The 18,770-nt window shown below is 42.1% G+C and overlaps 2 protein-coding genes across 2 annotated transcripts; one reads left to right on the top strand and one right to left on the bottom strand.

Annotated features, from left to right (window-relative positions):
• Window positions 1-1,385: 1,385 nt before the first annotated feature.
• LOC113590222 (keratin, type II cytoskeletal 8-like) lies at window positions 1,386-7,284 on the top strand. The gene is made up of 10 exons (XM_027030264.2): window positions 1,386-1,551; window positions 1,771-2,314; window positions 4,203-4,411; window positions 4,555-4,615; window positions 4,722-4,817; window positions 4,929-5,093; window positions 5,198-5,323; window positions 5,423-5,643; window positions 5,812-5,864; window positions 6,137-7,284. The coding sequence occupies exons 2-10, from the start codon at window positions 1,805-1,807 to the stop codon at window positions 6,349-6,351; spliced, it is 1,656 nt and encodes a 551-aa protein (XP_026886065.2). The 5' UTR covers window positions 1,386-1,551; window positions 1,771-1,804; the 3' UTR covers window positions 6,352-7,284.
• Window positions 7,285-7,514: 230 nt separating this feature from the next.
• si:dkey-195m11.11 lies at window positions 7,515-16,973 on the bottom strand. The gene is made up of 9 exons (XM_035523981.1): window positions 16,951-16,973; window positions 11,928-11,971; window positions 11,620-11,676; window positions 10,793-11,107; window positions 10,178-10,492; window positions 9,749-10,060; window positions 9,533-9,660; window positions 9,105-9,279; window positions 7,515-8,198 (listed from the first exon to the last, which is right to left on the bottom strand). Exons 2-9 carry the CDS (start codon window positions 11,947-11,949, stop codon window positions 7,984-7,986), a joined length of 1,539 nt encoding a protein of 512 aa, XP_035379874.1. The 5' UTR covers window positions 11,950-11,971; window positions 16,951-16,973; the 3' UTR covers window positions 7,515-7,983.
• Between the last annotated feature and the right edge of the window lie 1,797 nt (window positions 16,974-18,770).

Below are 18,770 nucleotides of genomic sequence, written 5' to 3'. Positions count from 1 at the left end.
ATAAATGCACACATATTTTGCAGATCTAGGCAAGTATGTTGCTTTGTGGCCTTCCCTATTTTGCAATCTACTCCAGGTAAAACGAGGTTACCAGGTAAACCATGTTTATGTTCACTGCAACCTTGAAAATTAGTCAGGAGAGATACACACCTACACCTCTGTAAAAGACATGTCTGATGATCTCACTGTAAGTAGGCCACAAGCATCTCTCTCCTCAATGACCTGGGGAGCCAGCTCAGACATGCAGCTTCTCTCTCTCTGCAGGTCTGTCTCAGATTTTTTTTTTTTTACAAAAGCTCGGTCTGCAAGAGCAGTCTGATTAAACATTAGTCATTGTATAAACTTGATTAAGACATTCACAAAGCAGTGATTCACTGTTACTTCATTTTCACATGTGTTTTGCCATATGCATCATGCTCTCCTGCTCCTGTGTGTGACAACTAATTATCCCATTTCTGTCTCATATGGGAAAATGAATTTGGTCACTTTTACACATGCATTAAATACATTGCAACACCACCAACATTATTTTTTTTGGTATGTGTAGCACCAAGTAACCTACTGGAGTAAATGTTTTTAAGACCTGTTCATTTCATTTAAATTCAACCCTTCAACAAATTCAGTCAGCATTCATGTTTTTAATATTTTAATATTAATTATTAATATGAATTAATATTAATATTAATATTTTATTTTAATATTTGTGGTTAGCTGTATAATGTTGAATGTGTTGTGAGTTTAGGAATTCAGAAATTGTGAAAGGGAAGCCAGACAACTTTGAATGATTTGTGTCACTGAGAAAGTGACTTTACTTTCCCTGCTGCAGCTGAAACGACAATCTGAGGTAGAGAGTAACTACCACACCCAAATCAGGCCACCCACACACAGACATACTTACAAACACACACACATACACACATTCACACATAAAGTTGTACAAGATATGTATGTAAAAATATAACATATATATATATATATATATATATATATATATATATATATATATAAAATTTAAAGTGTTAAAGTGTAACTGTCTGGTGTGTGTGTGTGTGTAGCTGGGTCAGAGAGTGAGACAGAGTAAGCTCTTTTCTGCTAAGTCATAAGACATGCAGCTCATTTGGAAACATCCAGTAGCATTTTTTTTCCTTGCAGACTCCCTTCCCTGCAACCCTAAGCAGAAGAGTTTACACTTCTGGCATGAATTGCATTACTAACAGTCCTACACTGTGACATCCTCATGGAAAAATCTCCACTTTTGCAGCCATTAACTAGTGTAAGAGGTGCAGCGTGCCCTACCCTACTGAGGGGAGTAGAGATGAACTCATTCTCTCCCTCCGAGGGTGGATTCATGCCTCTCCCTCAACCAACCAGACTCAAAGAGACAGAACCACCCACTGGCATGTCTTCACAGACGCATTCCCTTTTTTAATGAAGAAAAGCACAAGTGGAATTTATCTTCTCTGCTTTTTCACTCTTTTTTTTGGTCCCTTGTACCTGTGGCAAAGCCCCAGGCAGTCTTCGTTCGGCTTTCATTCTATACCTGTTTGACAGGTAAGGCGCGTAGGTGTGGCTGTGTGTGTGCATGTGCGAGTGTATGTCTGTGTGAGTGTGTGCGAGACCAGGTGGCCCCGCCCTGATGCCGTGCGGTGCGGTGCCGTGATCAAATAAAAGGAGGAGGCCAGTAGCGGATCAGCACACAGAGGGACTTTAACTCCTCTTTGTGAGTGACATCCTCCTACCCTCCACTCACTCCTCTCCTTCCTTGAGCAGCACTCTCTCGCTCCTTCTTCTGGACACACAAAGGATGGCAACTACAAGCTACAGCGTGCGAAGCAGCAGAACTGGCAGCGGTGGTGGCGGTGGCGGCCTTGTCAGAAGCAGCTTCACCAGCAGCTCAGCCTATGCCATTCCCACAGGCGGTACCCGAATCAGCCAGGTCCGCCGGGTAGGGCTAGGCTCCGCTGCCGGTTCCGGATTTGGTGCCGGAGGTGGTGGCAGCTTCAGCAGCCGGAGCATCAGCGGAGGCGGTGGAGGCCTCGGTGCAGGCTTTGGTGGAGGCTTCGGTGGAGGCTTCGGTGGAGGCTTCGGAGGAGGCTTCGGAGGAGGAGCTGGAGGTGGTGGATTTGGCGCTGGGGGTGCAGGAGGCCTTGGCGGTGGATTTATCCCACCCCCTCCCATCACTGCCGTGACAATCAACCAGAGCCTCCTGGCTCCTCTGAACCTGGAGATTGACCCCAACATTCACGTTGTCCGCACCCAGGAAAAAGAGCAGATCAAGAGTCTCAACAACCGCTTTGCCAGCTTCATTGATAAGGTGAGAAGTGTTTCCAAACAACTTCTTTTAAAAGGCTTCAACTGACTCACCCCTTATATGTAAAATCTAAATGTAGGTGACTATGAATTATCTTAGCTACATTATGTGATAGCTCATTTTTAGTAAAAGTGTAAATACATTAACTCCACAGATACATGTGCAGGCAAATTATTTATTGTAGCCTTTATACTATGTAAAATATGTAACCTATATCCTGAATACTTGAATTATCTCCTCATACTAAACACTTACATACTAAACACTTGTTGGACAGCTACCATATCTATATTTTGTAAAATGCACTCTCTTCACTTCCAAAGTGCAAAGAAGCTAAAAAATGATTTATAGAAGAAGTGTAATACAGAAGTGTAACACAGTTGCATTAGCACAACAATGTCAAACATGTCTGCCTCACAAAATCCTAGAGAAATGAAGTACTGGTGTGAGGTACATGTACTGTTTTATTTCTGCATGATATACTCCTGCCATATCTGCTCACAGTACACTCTGATGGGTTACAAGCAAAGCCTTGGCTGTAGCAATGCAGAAATTTTTTCAAGCCATTTTGGATGCAGTTATCCTATACAACAAATTACCATAGTGGATGTTTTATAATGAACCCCTGGCCCTCTTCTCTGTCTTGCACTATAATTTATGCTGCACTAGCTCTCTAAACAGTCTATTCAAATATGGGTGGAGGTCAGGTCATAATATACTAACTATATAGCCACACTCATGAGTCACACTCATGCTCACACTTGTTCACTCAGACATTGTGAAGAGAAGAAGAGATGGGAGTTGAGTCTAAAGTTTATTTCATTTCACAGCAGAAATAAAGACCAGAAAGGTATCATTGTAGGTTGACTTTAGCTTGTGTGTGTTAAGTCTTCACTCTCTTGACTTGATTAGGTCAGTTGTTTAGTAATAACAATATTTGGCAAAAACTTGTATTCAAAGCCAATGTGGACAGAGAACACACCCTAAATACCTGCTTACTATGTAGACAGCACACACACATACCTGTATTTTACAGTGCCTGTGGGAAACAGTGTGACACACCCACCCCCACACACCCATTCCCACTGTACACACTCACCTGCATATACAGAAATGCATGCACACACACACACACACACACACACACACACACACACACACACACACACACACACACACACAAGGACAATTCCATGCAAATTCCAAACTGCCAGGAAACAGTTCTGTGAGAATGACAAAAAAGAATATTTGAACAGTTATTTGATCACAGTGTATCACAGAAGGCAAAAGAAAATGTCATACCTTAAGTAATGTTTTCTCAGACTGACTTTAAATATACTTGTTAGTCAAACAGCTTGACACTGAGGTCACATATGTGCTCTTCCTTGCTGTAGCTGACTTGTATTAGGGTGTGACGTGTAAACTTGCCTCTGTGATGTTATGTGTTCACTGTCTGTGGAACGATGCAGGCCTAGGCGAGGTTTCTGGCAAGAAGAAAGCCCCCACACCCTTCAGGAGTACATGGTTCATGTCTCATGGACACACCCTGTTTAGCCCACTCTTTCTTTCTTTCTCACACTCCCCCCCTCCCTTCTTATCCCCACCCTGCAGAAAAATGCCTGGTGGAATGACTCATGTCCATTTATGTTTCTTCAGACAATAAACTTGTGGAAAGAGCACGAAAGAGACAAAACAACAAAAGAGCCTTTCTAGCTGTCTCGTGGTATCTATTCATTCAGCAATTTGTATGATTCGAAGCTACTTCAGCACTTTTCTTTTTGGTCCTTTTTGTGAAAAATTATTTGCTTGTTAATTGGTTTCTAATCAGTGATGTTTAAACCAAAAAAAAAGGTCAAGGAGAGAAACCTGAAAATTTGATTTCTCCCCTCAGGTACGTTACCTGGAGCAGCAGAACAAGGCTTTGGAGACCAAATGGCAGTTCTTGCAGGAGCAGACCACCACTCGCTCCAACATCGATGCCATGTTCGAGGCCTACATTGCCAACCTGCGCAGGCAACTGGATGGCTTGGGAAATGAGAAGATTAAGCTTGAGGGAGAGCTGAAGAACATGCAGGGTCTAGTTGAGGACTTCAAGAAAAAGTAAGCTCAATTAGCTAATGCTGCATAAACTAGGTTGCTGTAAATGAAACAACAAATATCACAGCCTGTGACGCATCTAGATGTTAAAAAAGCTCAAATATTATGGTGGTGGTGTTTGTTCATATTTTCTTTGCTCGCTACAGGTATGAGGATGAGATCAACAAGCGTGCTGCTTCTGAAAACGAGTTTGTCCTGCTCAAGAAGGTACTTTTCTTTATTCTTTTTTCATTCTGTTCATCTACTGTGCTGTAGTGTAAGGTGTGCTGCTATATGGACAGCAGCAGAAACTCATCCTTCCTCTTCTCTCAAGGATGTTGATGCTGCCTACATGAACAAGATTGAACTTGAAGCTAAGGCTGATGCTCTTCAGGATGAGATCAACTTCCTCAGGGCAGTCTATGAGGCTGTAAGTTGCTCTTTCATTTGGAATATTATTACCAAAATGAGAGGAAGAGAGAGAGGGAGATAGAGAGCCAGAGAAGGATTTTTAACATGAAATGTTGTTGTTTGTATATAGGAACTGGCAGAGCTGCAGGGTCAGATCAAAGACACATCAGTGATTGTGCAAATGGACAACAGAAGGCACCTGGACATGGACGCCATTGTGGCTGAAGTCCGTGCTCAGTATGAGGACATCGCCAACCGCAGCCGTGCTGAGGCTGAGAGCTGGTACCAACAGAAGGTAGGAGAAGCATGACAAACCTTCTACTACATCTTAGCACTATAATAGAGCCAGCAGTTCTACCATTAATTGCTGCAACTGATTGTTCGCAATGTCTGTTTCAGTTCGAGGAGATGAAGTCCTCAGCTGGTGACTTCACCGAGGACCTACGCTCAGCCAAGACCGAGATAGCTGATCTTAACAGGAGGATTGCCCGCCTGCAGAATGAGATCGAGGCCGTCAAAGGACAGGTAGCCATGAAGGACAGATGGGCCATGGTTGTACTGAACCAGTAATTAATATGTCTTAGCACAGACCCTGATGCTTCCTCTTGCTCTCTATTCCCTTAGCGTACTAACCTTGAAGGTCAGATTGCTGATGCAGAAGAGCGCGGTGAGAGAGCAGTACAGGATGCCAAGAATCGCATTAAACAACTGGAGGAAGCCCTCCAGAGAGATAAGCAGGAAATGGCCCGGCAGGTGCGTGAGTACCAGGAGCTCATGAACGTCAAGCTGGCTCTGGACATTGAGATCGCCACCTACAGGAAACTCCTGGAGGGAGAGGAGAACAGGTGAGGACAGCTTTGGAACTTTTGTTGTCTGGTAACTTTTATATGTTTTGTTACAAGCTTACCCAATAGCAGTATTCAGTGTGGCTTAATCTCTTGTTGACTGTTGTTCAGGCAGGTGTTGAGATCATTTAGAAGCATACTTAGCTGAATCTGTATGTTCCTTCTCAGAATCTCCAGTGGAGGACCTCAGGCTACCATCCATGTGCAGCAGACCTCTAGTGGTGAGTGCACATTACACTTCACAGTGCCACTGACTTGACTTACCTTTGTACCAGTTGCTCATGCCTAACACGCACACACTGTACCCTATCAGTGAAGTGTTCCTTCTACACTATATAGTATATCACATGATTGCCAGTACTTTCAGGTTATCAGGATTAATATTAATATTAAGATTCTTAATCACTAAGATTCTCTACTCCCATTCTTTTCTTGTACCTCTTCCTCTTTCTCTCTCTCATGTTGGATTTTGAATTCTCTGTTTCTAATGCAGGGTTTGGCTATGGTGGTGGAGCAGGTGGTGGCGGTGGTGCAGGATTTGGAATGGGAGGAGGAATGGGAGGAGGAATGGGAGGAGGAATGGGAGGAGGAATGGGAGGAGGTTTGTCCATGTCCGCTGGTGGTGGCCTCAGCATGGGCGGCATCAGAGGTGGCTCGACCATCACAAGAAGTTCTATGTCATCTACCAGCAGCTCCAGACACTTCTAAGCAGAAACGTCCTGAATCCCTTATCTGCCTTCCTGCACCTACATTGACACCTTTTCATCTGACATCATCTGTGGTGCTAAACTACTGTCCAGCAACCATTTTTTGAATGATCCCAAGAGAGGCTACACTGTTTCTTAAAAACAAATTTGCTTCTGTCCCCCTCCCCCTTCTACACAAAGCAATAAAACGACTACAGGGAGCTCTAGTGGTTAGATGTCAGTCGTCTATGAATTGCTCCTCTCTAGCCAGCCAGGGAACTGTGCCAGGTATATGTAGGTTCAGCAGACGCATTTCTTTCATTCCACACTTAACTACTTAACTATAATTAGACCAGGAAGAATGCAAAGGGAAATGTTTGATTTCAGTGTTCGAATGTTATTTTCTGTACTGACGATGATTGGGAAAAAGTCAAAATGACAGCGGCTCTACATTAAAAACAATAAGGCCACACTCAAGAACAAGACATTATCATGTTGACCCGAAGCAGCTGTAGAACAAAGATCTCAATAAAGGTCTAAAAAGGGCCCAGATTTGTAGAAGTTTTCTGTTCCAATAAGAAATCACTGTATCTTTTATAATCATAAAATGGCTGTCAGTTCCACATTATCCAAAAGACCATAACTGATGAAGCAAGCTTCAGTTAACTATCCTGGTCCTGTGATTATATTGTGAGTAGATTTGTTTTGGTAAAACCATCCCTCCTATTAGCTTTGGAGGACAAGCCTCTTAGTGCAGAAGCACTGGCTGATCTGGCAGCTGTATGATCCATTATCTTTGTAACTGTCTACAAGAGCCCTGACTCTCTCTTTTTCTTTATGCTCAAATTACCATCAGAGCAGAATTAAGGGTATTGATCCCTTTTTCCTCAGGCTGTGCCATACTACTTCATGCAAAAACTAAAGCAAAAATAAAATAAAAGATGTTAAGACCAGACTTATCTTGTTAATTGACTTTGCAATGTTTTGAGACCTGAATGCTATAAATCTAAGATGTATAATTATTGTGTAAGGTGATTGAATTGTGTCATTCTCACTGATACCACACACACACACACACACACATAAACACACACACACACACACACACACACACACACACACACACACAGACACACACAGACACACACACACACACACACACACACACACAAAACAAACAAACAGTTAACACAATTGATTTATTTCAGTCAACACATATACAATATTTCAGTAACATTTTACATCGAGGTTATATTAACTAACAGTATTATATATTAAAAGACCATAAACCTAACCATTAATAAATCATAAGGATTGTTAACAAAATAAGTAAAATTATCACCACTTTTCAAACTCATGCAATACTATAAGTGTTTAATTTCTAATATTATAGAACCCTGTACAATTTAATAACACTACCTATTTATTTCTGAGTTATTTCCAAGTATCCTACACTGTCTGAAATACTAAAGACAATTAGCACAAGTTAATTACTTATGAATGATTAATGACTAGGTTCATGAAATGAAATTCAGTAATTTGTTAATAATTTGTCATTTGTTAATGTAAACTCTTATTATAAATAACATTAATTAAAGAAACGCTAATGTAAAGTGTCACGAATATTTCTGAAGTGAACTGGTTATGCTTTGCCCTATACTTGTTGAAGGTTTTGTTCTGTACTCTCTGGCTCCCCCTGTGCAAAGGTTGGATTATTGCCCACCTGCATTACTGTCAGGTCTTGTGTGGCTGCACCTTGAACATGCTTTTGGCTGATTCGACATACACAAACGTACATGAGAATGGCTACTCCTGCTACTGTAGTGATAATAGCAGCAACAATTGGTCCAGCTGGTGGAGGATCATAGACTGCAGAAGAGAACAAAAGCAACTATGAACCAGGCAGTGGTAGCTCAGTGGTTAAGGTACTTGACTTGTATTTGTAAGGTTGCTGGTTCAAGCCCCCCAACTGCCAAGTTGTTACTGTTGGGCCCTTGAGCAAGGCCCTTAACCCTCATGGTGTACTCAGTCATAATTGTAAGCTGTTTTGGATAAAAGCATCAGGTATCTGTAACTATATAGCATTAAATATTACATGCGCAAGTTATTTGCTTTTTAAATAAAAGTTTAGAATTTCAACCTTAAATTCTTCTCTGGGGAATGTTCTTTGGTGTGCGTGAAGCCTATATCTAAGTTAATGTCAAAGAGATGTGAAATATTCTTCTAAAACACAGTACCTCACATCCATTCTTTTTCTTGTCTTAAAAGTGTGTAAATTAATGAGTTACAAGCTAAGTCCATATCTAAATATAAAGTACCTTGCATGCCACCTAGTGGTGAAGGATGACGTTTTGTATGCAATATTAACAGCAAAAATTATTTTAGTGCTTTCAGAAATTCTGTAACGGTGTTTTAGTATTTCTATTTTTAAATAAAAAAGAAAGAATGAAAACAGCTACTCTGCCACCATGTTTAAAAGGATTAAATCCTAAATGTACTCGGCACATTAAAATATTAATAGAGTTCAATTTCATATTTCTATATATCTGGTCATTTTAATGTTCTTGCCTGTGACAGGCTGCCTGACTGTCAACTAGTTAAAGGCAGAAAGTAGTCTGATACTTCAAGAGAACCTAGTTACATGGGTCTTACATAATCTGTTCTCAGTTAGGATGCTTTGTCGATTTTGTAAGTTGTTTTTTTCTGCTTAGAGTAAATTAACTATTACTAACCCAGACAATTCATCTAAAATATAATAAAGGAAAAGAAACATACTGTAAATGAAGTTGCTGTTTTCTGTCCTTGGTGGGTGGATTAGATTTGGATGGGCATAGCATGCACACCATCCATATTTCATTTTGTCCTTTGACAACTCAGTTCGCATGCTCCCACCTGCTGGGATGTAATGTGTATCCATGTCCTTTCCTTCACAGTTTAATGTGAGGTACACCTGAATAGAATATATAATGCCAAATGGGTTGCCTTATTTTCCTTAAAATATTAGGTAAATTGAAAGACATGGTAATTGTCTTTAACATTTCAGCAATGTTTCTTGGGAAGTTGCTTTTGCAGAACATGTTAATGGGCAGATTAGGAAGGATACATCCTTATCATAATGAAATCTGTTCTATAGCCACATTTTAGATCAGTTTTGTTTACAAAATGCAAGCACTTGTAGCTACGCTTCTACTGAGTCATGTTACCCTGTCAGCATATGTCAGTGAGGATGAATTAAAAGAGCAGATGAATATCACCGACTCCTCCTTCCCGAAGTACACAGAAGAAACAGAAACATGTCCTTCCACTGTGAGCCTAGGGGTAGGCAGGGCACCTACCAAACAGGCAGAGACAGGGAGCCTATAAGAAAGAGGACAAAGTACTAAAAAGTTCCTCTCTCACTTTCTCTCTGTACACCTCACCTGAACACATGACGTGAAGTGTGTGTTGTGTACAAAGCCTTGAACCGTCCATATGGCAGTGGGCTAGCTTCTGCTCTCTCCCACTGCACCTTGGAGTGCCCACAGCATTGGGAAGGACACCCGAAACCCTCTCCCAGAGTAGCGCATGCCCACAGCCCACCTCTCGGCACGTTACATTAGCCACTGCTTTATCAGACACATCAATGGTGGAGAAACATATGGGCCTCCATTCGTCTGAGACCCTGACTGAGAGATACCCAGAACAGGCTGCTGTGCCCCGGGAGGACGAATACAGGCGTGCAGGGAGTTCCTCTGAAGCAACAACCATAAAACACAAACATAAGCCACAAACACAAATGCACTCACCTGCCGAGGATTTGAGGTAAATGAAGGAGGACTGGTCTTCGCTCAGTCCTCTTGGACAAATACCTGGGATGGCGGCCACAGGACTGGACGTGGAGTGCAGCGCCCTGCCATTAATGAACACCTCCATTTTACATACAAACTCAGTGGATGTTGTGGCATCGGTATTATTGACTGAGCAAGCCCAATTCCCTTGTTCAAGAGCCAGTGATCCAATGTATTTGAAAGCTTCTTTTTGAGGGCCGATGGGAAGGGGACGGTAGAACATGCTCAGAGTGACGTTTGTGAAATCTTCACGTGGTATCTCGCATTGTGCAATGTAATCCCCACCCACAGGAACAGCAGGGGGATAGATAGCTATAATAGGGCTTGGAAGGGAAGCTACAGGAGGAAGATAAATGAGGTAGAAATCTAAATTAACCACATATGCTATACTGTGCAAAGGTCTTGGCACCACAAGGAATTATAAGATTTTGATTGTTATAATAAGTATATATTTGCCCGTAAAAATACAATATAAAATGCACATTAACCCTAATTCAATAGAACATTAATGCAGATAAATCACAAATAGTAAGAAATCACTAGAAGGACAGAGGCCTTTCTTAGGTGGCCTAAGATGTTTTCATGGTACCATACACCTGGAGAACCATGCACACATGTAAAGATAAGATCACTCACATATGACTAAGTTGACAGAGTTGCTGAATCCAGAGGTCTGGCTTGTCCTGCTAGACTTGTACCAGCACACTATTGGCCCTTCTCTGTCAGGCCTCACCTTGAGTGTGAAAATGATGGTGTCCGCCTGCCTAAGGTTATTAAACATAATCCAGGACTCTGAGGTTACAGATGGCGCTTCACCTCGATAGATGAACACTGTCACAGGGTATGGAGCCTCGTCTGGGATGGTGCAGCTAAGGTTTACCATGGTGAACAGTTTAATGTCACTTTCATTCACAGAAGATAAAAATGCTAAAGTAGGGACTGGGAGAGACCCTGGAGGGGAGAGACAGGCGACATCACTTGTTATTAAGAGTAAGAGAGGCATGGAAGGAAAGCTGTTGTATTGTTTGATGTTCTTAGGGTACAATGCATTATTATTTAGAGGGAACTCGAACACAGTAGCTGTTGGTTACAGCCCAACATTTGAACACCCCAACTTTTCTGTCAGTGGTGTCTCTATCCTGTTCTGCATCGGACAGTTCCTGACCACATGACAGCTATTTACTGGGTATTGTTGGGGTGGCCGAACATTCTTATCTCAGGATTGGCACTGGTGTATGACAATATCCAGCCAGTAACAATCCTGTGCTCCGAAACTTCTCTTTGATAGGAAGCAGGATAGCACAAATTGTACATGGCGATAGAGAGACAGATGACATGGAGCTCCTGATAGTGCTTTCAGAGTGCTTCTAATAAATAAATGTTTCTGACTAGATGTTTTTGATTGGTAGATCACCCTTAACCTATGATAACATCATGAATAACCTTTAAAGTAGCAGACTTACCCTGGGAGTCAGCTGGCCACAAACTGAATACAGCTATGAAGGCAGTAATTACCAGCACTTGAAAGGGAGAATGATTTCAGTCGTTTTTTAAAACATTTTTGTACAGAACACCTGCCATCTCACTGCAAGAAATGCATTTTTCCTACAGGTGTTTCTAGCAATGTTAAAGCACAGAAAGGCCTCTTCCACATCATTGTTAACAACACAGTACACACATATTCTGTTGTCACAGAGTAAAAAAATATACTTGTCTACAAGTATACTTCAAGTATACTGCTTTGTAGTGATAAAAAACTCTGCACACTTACCAACTCTATTATGGAGAGCCATTTTGCCTTGAGGGTAGCTGACACTGAGAGGGGGTTGGTTTGTTTGCCACATAAGAAAGGAGAAATTGTAAAAGAGCTGGTGAAACTCTCATCTGGTGAAACAGTTAGCCAATGCACCGGATGCCCACTTTCCAAGTAGAGAAGAGGTTGTTTATTGGTTAGCATTTATTCATCAAAATATCAAAATATGTATAAAGTAGTATAAAGCATACACTTGCTTTGTTACAAAAAGAGAATAAAGCTGATATTTTGACCTTTTTAGACCAATTTAAATATATATATATGAGAGAGAGAGAGAGAGAGAGAGAGAGAGAGCACAAATTATATCAAAATTGCAGTGAAGTATGCAACGTTTCCAGAGAAACAGGGACACAGCAAAATAAACACTTTCTCTGGTTATTACTATTATTATAGTAACATGTAGTACTATTTATAGTAATATTTATATTTATATTTGAAATAAAACTATTTATATAAAATTAACATTTTTATTTTATTCCATAAACTACTGACAACAATTCTCCCAAATTCCAAATGAACACCATCATTTAGAGAAGAAAATGACAACTGGTCAACACAACAAAAAAAGACACATTGTTTTCAGACCTTGGCTTATTCAAATATTCTGTTTGTAATTGTAATTGATTTCAGAAAATATTTGGTGGAATAATCCTGATTTTCAATCACACCTGTCATTTGTCTTGGCATTCTCTACACCAGTATTTCACATCACATTAACTGTTAAATATTTGGATCAAGTGATCACCTAATCAATTTTTTTAACTTGTCACGCCCCGGTCGGTGTCCAGCCAGAGCAGCTCACAATCATCCACCAATCACTTATCAGGTCTCAATCACCTGCTTATTAGCTAATTCCCTTCACCTGTCATTTGTTTGTCTCTCCCTTTTTAAGTTCACAGGTTCCCATTCCTGGCATGCTACATTAGCCTTCCAAGCAGTCTAATGCTATGCTGCCCCACCAGAAGATTCTCTGCTGCAGATTTTTACTTCATATTCTCTTTCTGTTTAAAAAGTAGACTGCTACATTGATGTTTCAATTTGATTCAATTAAATGTTATTATAGCAGTACAATATATAAGTGTAGTTACAAATAGAGCCTAAACTACTCTTTTTAAAAAAAAAAAAAAAAAAAAAAAAAAATTTAAGGCTGTGGTAACTGAAGAACATGTAATCTGTTACTTTCCAGCACTGGAAAAATTGCATAATTTGTGTCAATTATGTAACTTGAGTTCTCTTTTTACTTTATTTCCTAGCAGATTTGTGTTTTGTGTGTCAGAGACAGAAAGAAAGATCCTTTCTCAACCATGTGAGTCATTCTTCTGATTGATATTGCAGGACTATTTTGCTGACACGTCCATGCTCTGCTGCAGTAGTTTCAGGTGCATTTCTTCTAATGTCTTCTAGCACCAATAAGGAGTATAAATGGGTACGGCATGTTCACTTTTCTCTGATGGAGAAACAGCAGTATTTTTGTAAGACATTTATGTGAACTGTTATTTCAGTACACAAAACGTGTACTGCAATAATAGAAAATACAATTAGTGCAGTCTTTTAAATGTTTTTCATTTTATGCCTCTCGTATCCTCTACTTGTACACAACAGGTATGAGGTAAGCTGGCTTTGAGCCCTTACATAAAAGCCTGTAATAGATAAGCTGTTGTCCCATGAAGGATGACTGTTTGTTTTAGAACTCTTAGTAAACACATTCAGAATAGATATGTAAATGTTAGGTAGTAGAGAAGTGCTGTTTTATTTGTGTAAGAACGGTTCTTTTATAAACATATCATTCATTCAAAGTGTCACCTCAACTCCCAGCAATACTTCTGCCCACTGCTATTGGTGGTGATGATGCATTTATTGAAACTGCTGTGTGTCTGTACTTACTAATGAAGTCCTGCCAAGACATCAGTGCTTCCGTTTTGGAATGTTTTCCCATGGTGATGTTACTATTGTGTTTTGGGGGTTTGCTTTGCCCTGTCTTTGGCATTTTGGACTGACTTTCTGCACTTTTATGCTCTTTGCCGTATCTCTGGTTCCTTGGACTTTTGCTTTGTTCCCTGTACACTTTGGTTCCTGCATTTGGAAATGCCCCTGGATTGTTTGACGTTAAACATCACATGAATTGGTAAAAGCCTTGTGAGCATGCTTTGTTACACAACTTCTTTATACTTTGACATATGTAGGCCACTGTTAGGTCAGGTCAAATCACTGACAGATCAGCCTAGGGCTCAGCCCACTGCTTATAAATTTCCCAGCTAATTGACTGATTTTAGATTTGTTTGCTGTCATGGAACACTTGCCTCTCGCAAGTCGCATCTTTTGACCCACCATGTGCAGTGGAAGGGTCTTGTTTGTTGGTAACCACGCCTGCACACACCTACACCGAGTTAGTGTTTTGTCTGTGTATTTAAACCCTTGTCAAAATGTGCAGGTTCTTGGTCATTGTTTAAGTTCACATTGTTCATGGTATTCATGGTCACTGTTTTTGTTTTTTGTTTTGTCAATAAACGTATATCCATGTCACGGGAGTCTGTGCATCCTGCTCCTCGCCCTGCGGCACTCGGGCAGCATTACATTTGCTGCTTAAGAGAAATATTGCTTCTTCTGTCTCACTAACAGATGTCATGGTGCATGGTTTGCTTTTAGAGATAATCCTCAAAAAAAAAAAAAATTAAGATGCTGTACAATGTTCAATGTGTCGCTCATACACACTGGTAAATTATAACATGATTCATTTTATTTTTAAATTCCCTGAACTGTTTTTATTTAATTACTAATCATGCGGCATAATTTTTTTACCCGAGGAAGTCCGGCAGTGGTCCAGCTCCACCCCCTTCCTCTTTTCTCCCCAGATATACTCTCATCCATTCTCTTACTCTCACCATGCTGAATATCTCTTCCAGGATGAAGATATGTATTTTCTCTCCTGGCTTTTAAAGCCAAAGCAGAGGTTCTGGGAAAAGCAGTGCTGTCAAATAGTGTAATGGACTGGAGATTACGTTGATGTGGAATGTGGCCTCATCATTGGTGGATTATTTCAGAAGTGGGTGCACATGTGTATGCAGACCCTGTGCCAAGTTCTGAGTTCATACAGTGAGACAGAGTAGTTTAGACAGTGGGCATGGAGGGGCATCAGGATCTGAGACTTTGTGGCTCTTTCAGAAAGTTGTGGCCATGTGAGGGTGCTACTCCATCAGAAAGCAAGATAAGTCCTCTTCTGTCCCCTTCCCTCCATGACTTTCAACTGCCTTGCTCACTTAATGCATGTTGAGTGGTTCATACTGGCAACCATATTGTTTTGCACATTTCAAGTCATGTACCACAGGCTTCTCATAACTCCTACAACCCAACCCCAACAGCTGCCTACAGTTCTATACAACTTAAAGTGTATTCCTATATTTTTTTTTTTTTACATTTGAAGTTTTCATTATTTAGACAAATCCTAAACTTTATACCAAGGTGGATGTTTTGATGAACATGAAGAATCTTCACAATGTATTAGTAATTAGCTGTTTTGTGTTATCAAAACATGTGCAAGGCTTTTTAACTACACTGAATTATCATTGTGTGTATGAATAAAAATACTGGTAACATTTTTCATTCTGTTACACTGTAATTAATGACAGAGTTAAACTGTAGTAGGGGATATGTAAGGGTTACCAAATAATGTTTTATTATATTTTAGTTACTTCCTGAGGGAGTTGAAGAAATGTGTGTCTAATCCAGAACAGCTGGGACAGTAATTTATCAAAGTTGTAAATTTGAGAGAGTATGTGTGTGTGTTTGAGAGAGAGAGCAAGTGAGCGAGCAAGTGAGAGAGAGAGATATCAGCTAGTGCATAACTGATGATTACCATGATTGAAGATGATGGTTTATTGCTTTAAATTTATTTTCATTTAACTATTAAGGAAGTAAAGAATTCTGGGTATTGCCATGGTAGAGAGTAAAAGATAAAGTAGAGGGGTTTGTGCACAGAAAGAAAAGATCCAGAACTATGATATGGCTTCTGCCGAGTAACTTACCTTTTAACAGGTTGATGGCACCATTTTTAAAATTTCACAACAACATTTGATTGCTTAGTCACAGGTTGTAAGAGCAAATTATGGTACAAATTTTACTTCGTGTACAGGTATGTACATGTGTGTTTTGCAGGAACAGAGGCTACACATGTATGTGGTATATTGTCAGAACAAGCCCTAGTGAGATCACATCATCTTACAATTCATAGACACTCATTTTGAGGTGATTCTTGTTGCCAACACAGTGCTTGTGTTTGTGTGGTATGTGTATGAGAGAGCGCGAGAGATTAACTGTTCCTGTCGTTTTCTTTTGGCAAGGATCTAAGACATCAGTTGGCCTGCAGGTTGCAACTAAATGATCTGCTTATTAAACCTGTTCAGAAGATCATGAAGTGCCAGCTCCTACTCAAGGTGTGTATGGTAGCTTGTATGTGCGGTGTCCGCTATTTTCACTACCGTACAATAAAGGCAATGGCTTATTTGTGTGTGCGCAGGACGTTTTGAAATATTACATTAAAACAGAAATACACAAACGACCTAGAGGTAATCAGAACTCCAAGGGGAAAGTACAGCCTCAGAAAGTGTAATCCAGTTAAGCTTTCCATGCTCAGAATCCAAGCAAAAACATCATTGATTCTCCTGTGTTTCTCCCATAGAGAGCAATTGAGGCGATGTGTTTTGTTCCCAGACAATGCAATGATATGATGAATGTTAGAAGACTGCAAGGTTTGAGGTAAGGCACCAACCATACTCACCAGCTTTAAGATGGCGCCGGCGAGGTCGGCTGCCGTCACGACTGCTCCGTCCACACCTGGCACTTTTTTCGCTCTTTTCACTATCTTTTTCGTTCTTTTCGCTCTTCCCGCTACCCCTGACTTCTCCGCAGCCCTTCTCTACACACCACGGCACGTATCTCGTACAGCAGAGATGCCCTTATTTCTCTTAATCTACATAGCACTCACCTCAAGCCGTCTGTAACCCCGGACCCAAGATGGCCGACGGAGATCCTGAGGGAAAACAGAAGACGCGGCGCGAGGAAAAGGCCGCGAGGGAAGCGAGCCGGCGTCAGGAACAGGCTGAGGGCTCGGGCACACCGAGCTCCCTTACCTAGCATCCTGCTAGCCAACGTCCAGTCTCTGGCCAACAAGCTAGACGACCTCCGGGCCAGGATAAAGTTCCAGAGGGACATTCGGGACTGCAATCTCCTCTGCTTCACCGAGTCGTGGCTGAACCCAGCGGTACCAAACCACGCTATCCAGCCGGCCGAGTTCTTCTCGGTTCACCGCATGGACAGGACGGCAGATTCGGGGAAGTCGAGAGGCGGCGGAGTGTGTGTGATGTTAAACAACAGCTGGTGCAACAATGCCAACTTTGTTACTCTCGCCTGCTCCTGCTCACCCAACCTGGAGCTGCTCGCCCTCAAGCTTCGTCCCTTCTACCTTCCCCGGGAGTTCACTTCGGTCATCATCAACACCGTGTACATCCCACCTCAGGCCAACATGGACACTGCACTGTGTGAAGTTCATGAGGCTCTCACACAGTTTCAGACACAGCACCGGGATGCTGCACTTATTGTGGTTGGGGATTTCAACAGCGCTAACCTCAAGCGTGCGGTGCCCAACCTTTACCAGCACGTAACCTTCCCCCCAGGAGAAATAGGACACTAGACCACTGCTACACCCCATACAAGGACAGCTACAAGGCACAAGCTCATCCATCGTTTGGTAAGTCGGACCACGCCGCCATCTTCCTCCTACCAAAATATAAACAACGGCTGAAACGGGAAGCTCCGGTTCAGAGGGAGGTCACGTGCTGGACAGACCAATCGGTGGCCGCTCTGCAGGACGCTCTGGATGACGCAGACTCGGACATGTTCCGGCGCAGCACTGATGATGTCAGCGAGTTTACGGAGGCAGTAGTAGGATTTATTGGGAAACTGGTGGACGACACGATCCCAAGAATCACCATCAAGAAGTTTTCCAACCAGAAGCCCTGGGTGGACAGAACCATCCGCGAGGCTCTGAACTCTCGAACTGCTGCCTACAATGCGGGGATCATCAGCGGGAACATGGACGAGTACAAGTCTGCGGCATACGGAGTGCGCAGGGCGGTGAGGGAGGCGAAGCGGCGCTACGGGAAGAAACTAGAGACACAGTTCCAGCAGAGTGGCTCTAGATCCCTGTGGCAGGGACTACGGACGATCACGGACTACAGGAGCCCACCCTCCGGACTGATGAGTGCGGATGAGTCTCTGGCGAACGAGCTGAATACATTCTTTGCTCGCTTCGAGGCTACATCTAGCAGCGCTAATGCTAGCAGCACAAATGCTAACAGCGCTACTGCTAATGGTACTATCGGCGCAGCCAATGGCACATGCGCGGGGCCCACCATAGAACAGCGCCCTCTCATCATCACGGAGAGTGATGTGAGGAGAGTGTTTAAAAGGGTGAATACCAGGAAGGCGATGGGACCAGACGGTATCTGCGGGAGGGTCCTCAAAGCCTGCGCAGATCAGCTAGCCCCGGTATTCACCGACATCTTCAATCTCTCCCTGACGCTCGGTATCGTCCTGTCCAGCTTCAAGCGGTCCACCATCGTCCCCGTCCCGAAGAAACCTCGACCCTCCGACCTCAATGACTACCGCCCTGTCGCCCTCACATCAGTCATGATGAAGTGCTTTGAAAAGCTAGTCAGAGACTTCATCACATCTTCACTGCCAGCCTCCATGGACCCACTGCAGTTTGCATACCGCCACAACCGCTCCACTGACGATGCAATTGCA

This window comes from Electrophorus electricus, chromosome 3 (genome assembly GCF_013358815.1).
Source record: "Electrophorus electricus isolate fEleEle1 chromosome 3, fEleEle1.pri, whole genome shotgun sequence".
NCBI classification, from domain to species: domain Eukaryota; kingdom Metazoa; phylum Chordata; class Actinopteri; order Gymnotiformes; family Gymnotidae; genus Electrophorus; species Electrophorus electricus.
The sequence above is the reverse complement of the archived record's forward strand: the minus strand, read 5'-3'. Positions and strand labels throughout refer to the sequence as shown.

Coding starts and splice junctions, on each gene's coding strand:
- LOC113590222 (XM_027030264.2), top strand. CDS start 1,805: ATGGCAACTACAAGCTACAGCGTGCGAAGCAGCAGAACTGGCAGCGGT. Junction 5,644..5,811: donor CTGGAGGGAGAGGAGAACAG/GTGAGGACAGCT, acceptor GTTCCTTCTCAG/AATCTCCAGTGGAGGACCTC. Junction 5,865..6,136: donor TGTGCAGCAGACCTCTAGTG/GTGAGTGCACAT, acceptor TTTCTAATGCAG/GGTTTGGCTATGGTGGTGGA.
- si:dkey-195m11.11 (XM_035523981.1), bottom strand. CDS start 11,949: ATGGCTCTCCATAATAGAGTTG. Junction 10,493..10,792: donor CTCTGTCAACTTAGTCATAT/GTGAGTGATCTT, acceptor TTCCTCCTGTAG/CTTCCCTTCCAAGCCCTATT. Junction 10,061..10,177: donor TCCTGTGGCCGCCATCCCAG/GTATTTGTCCAA, acceptor TTGTTGCTTCAG/AGGAACTCCCTGCACGCCTG.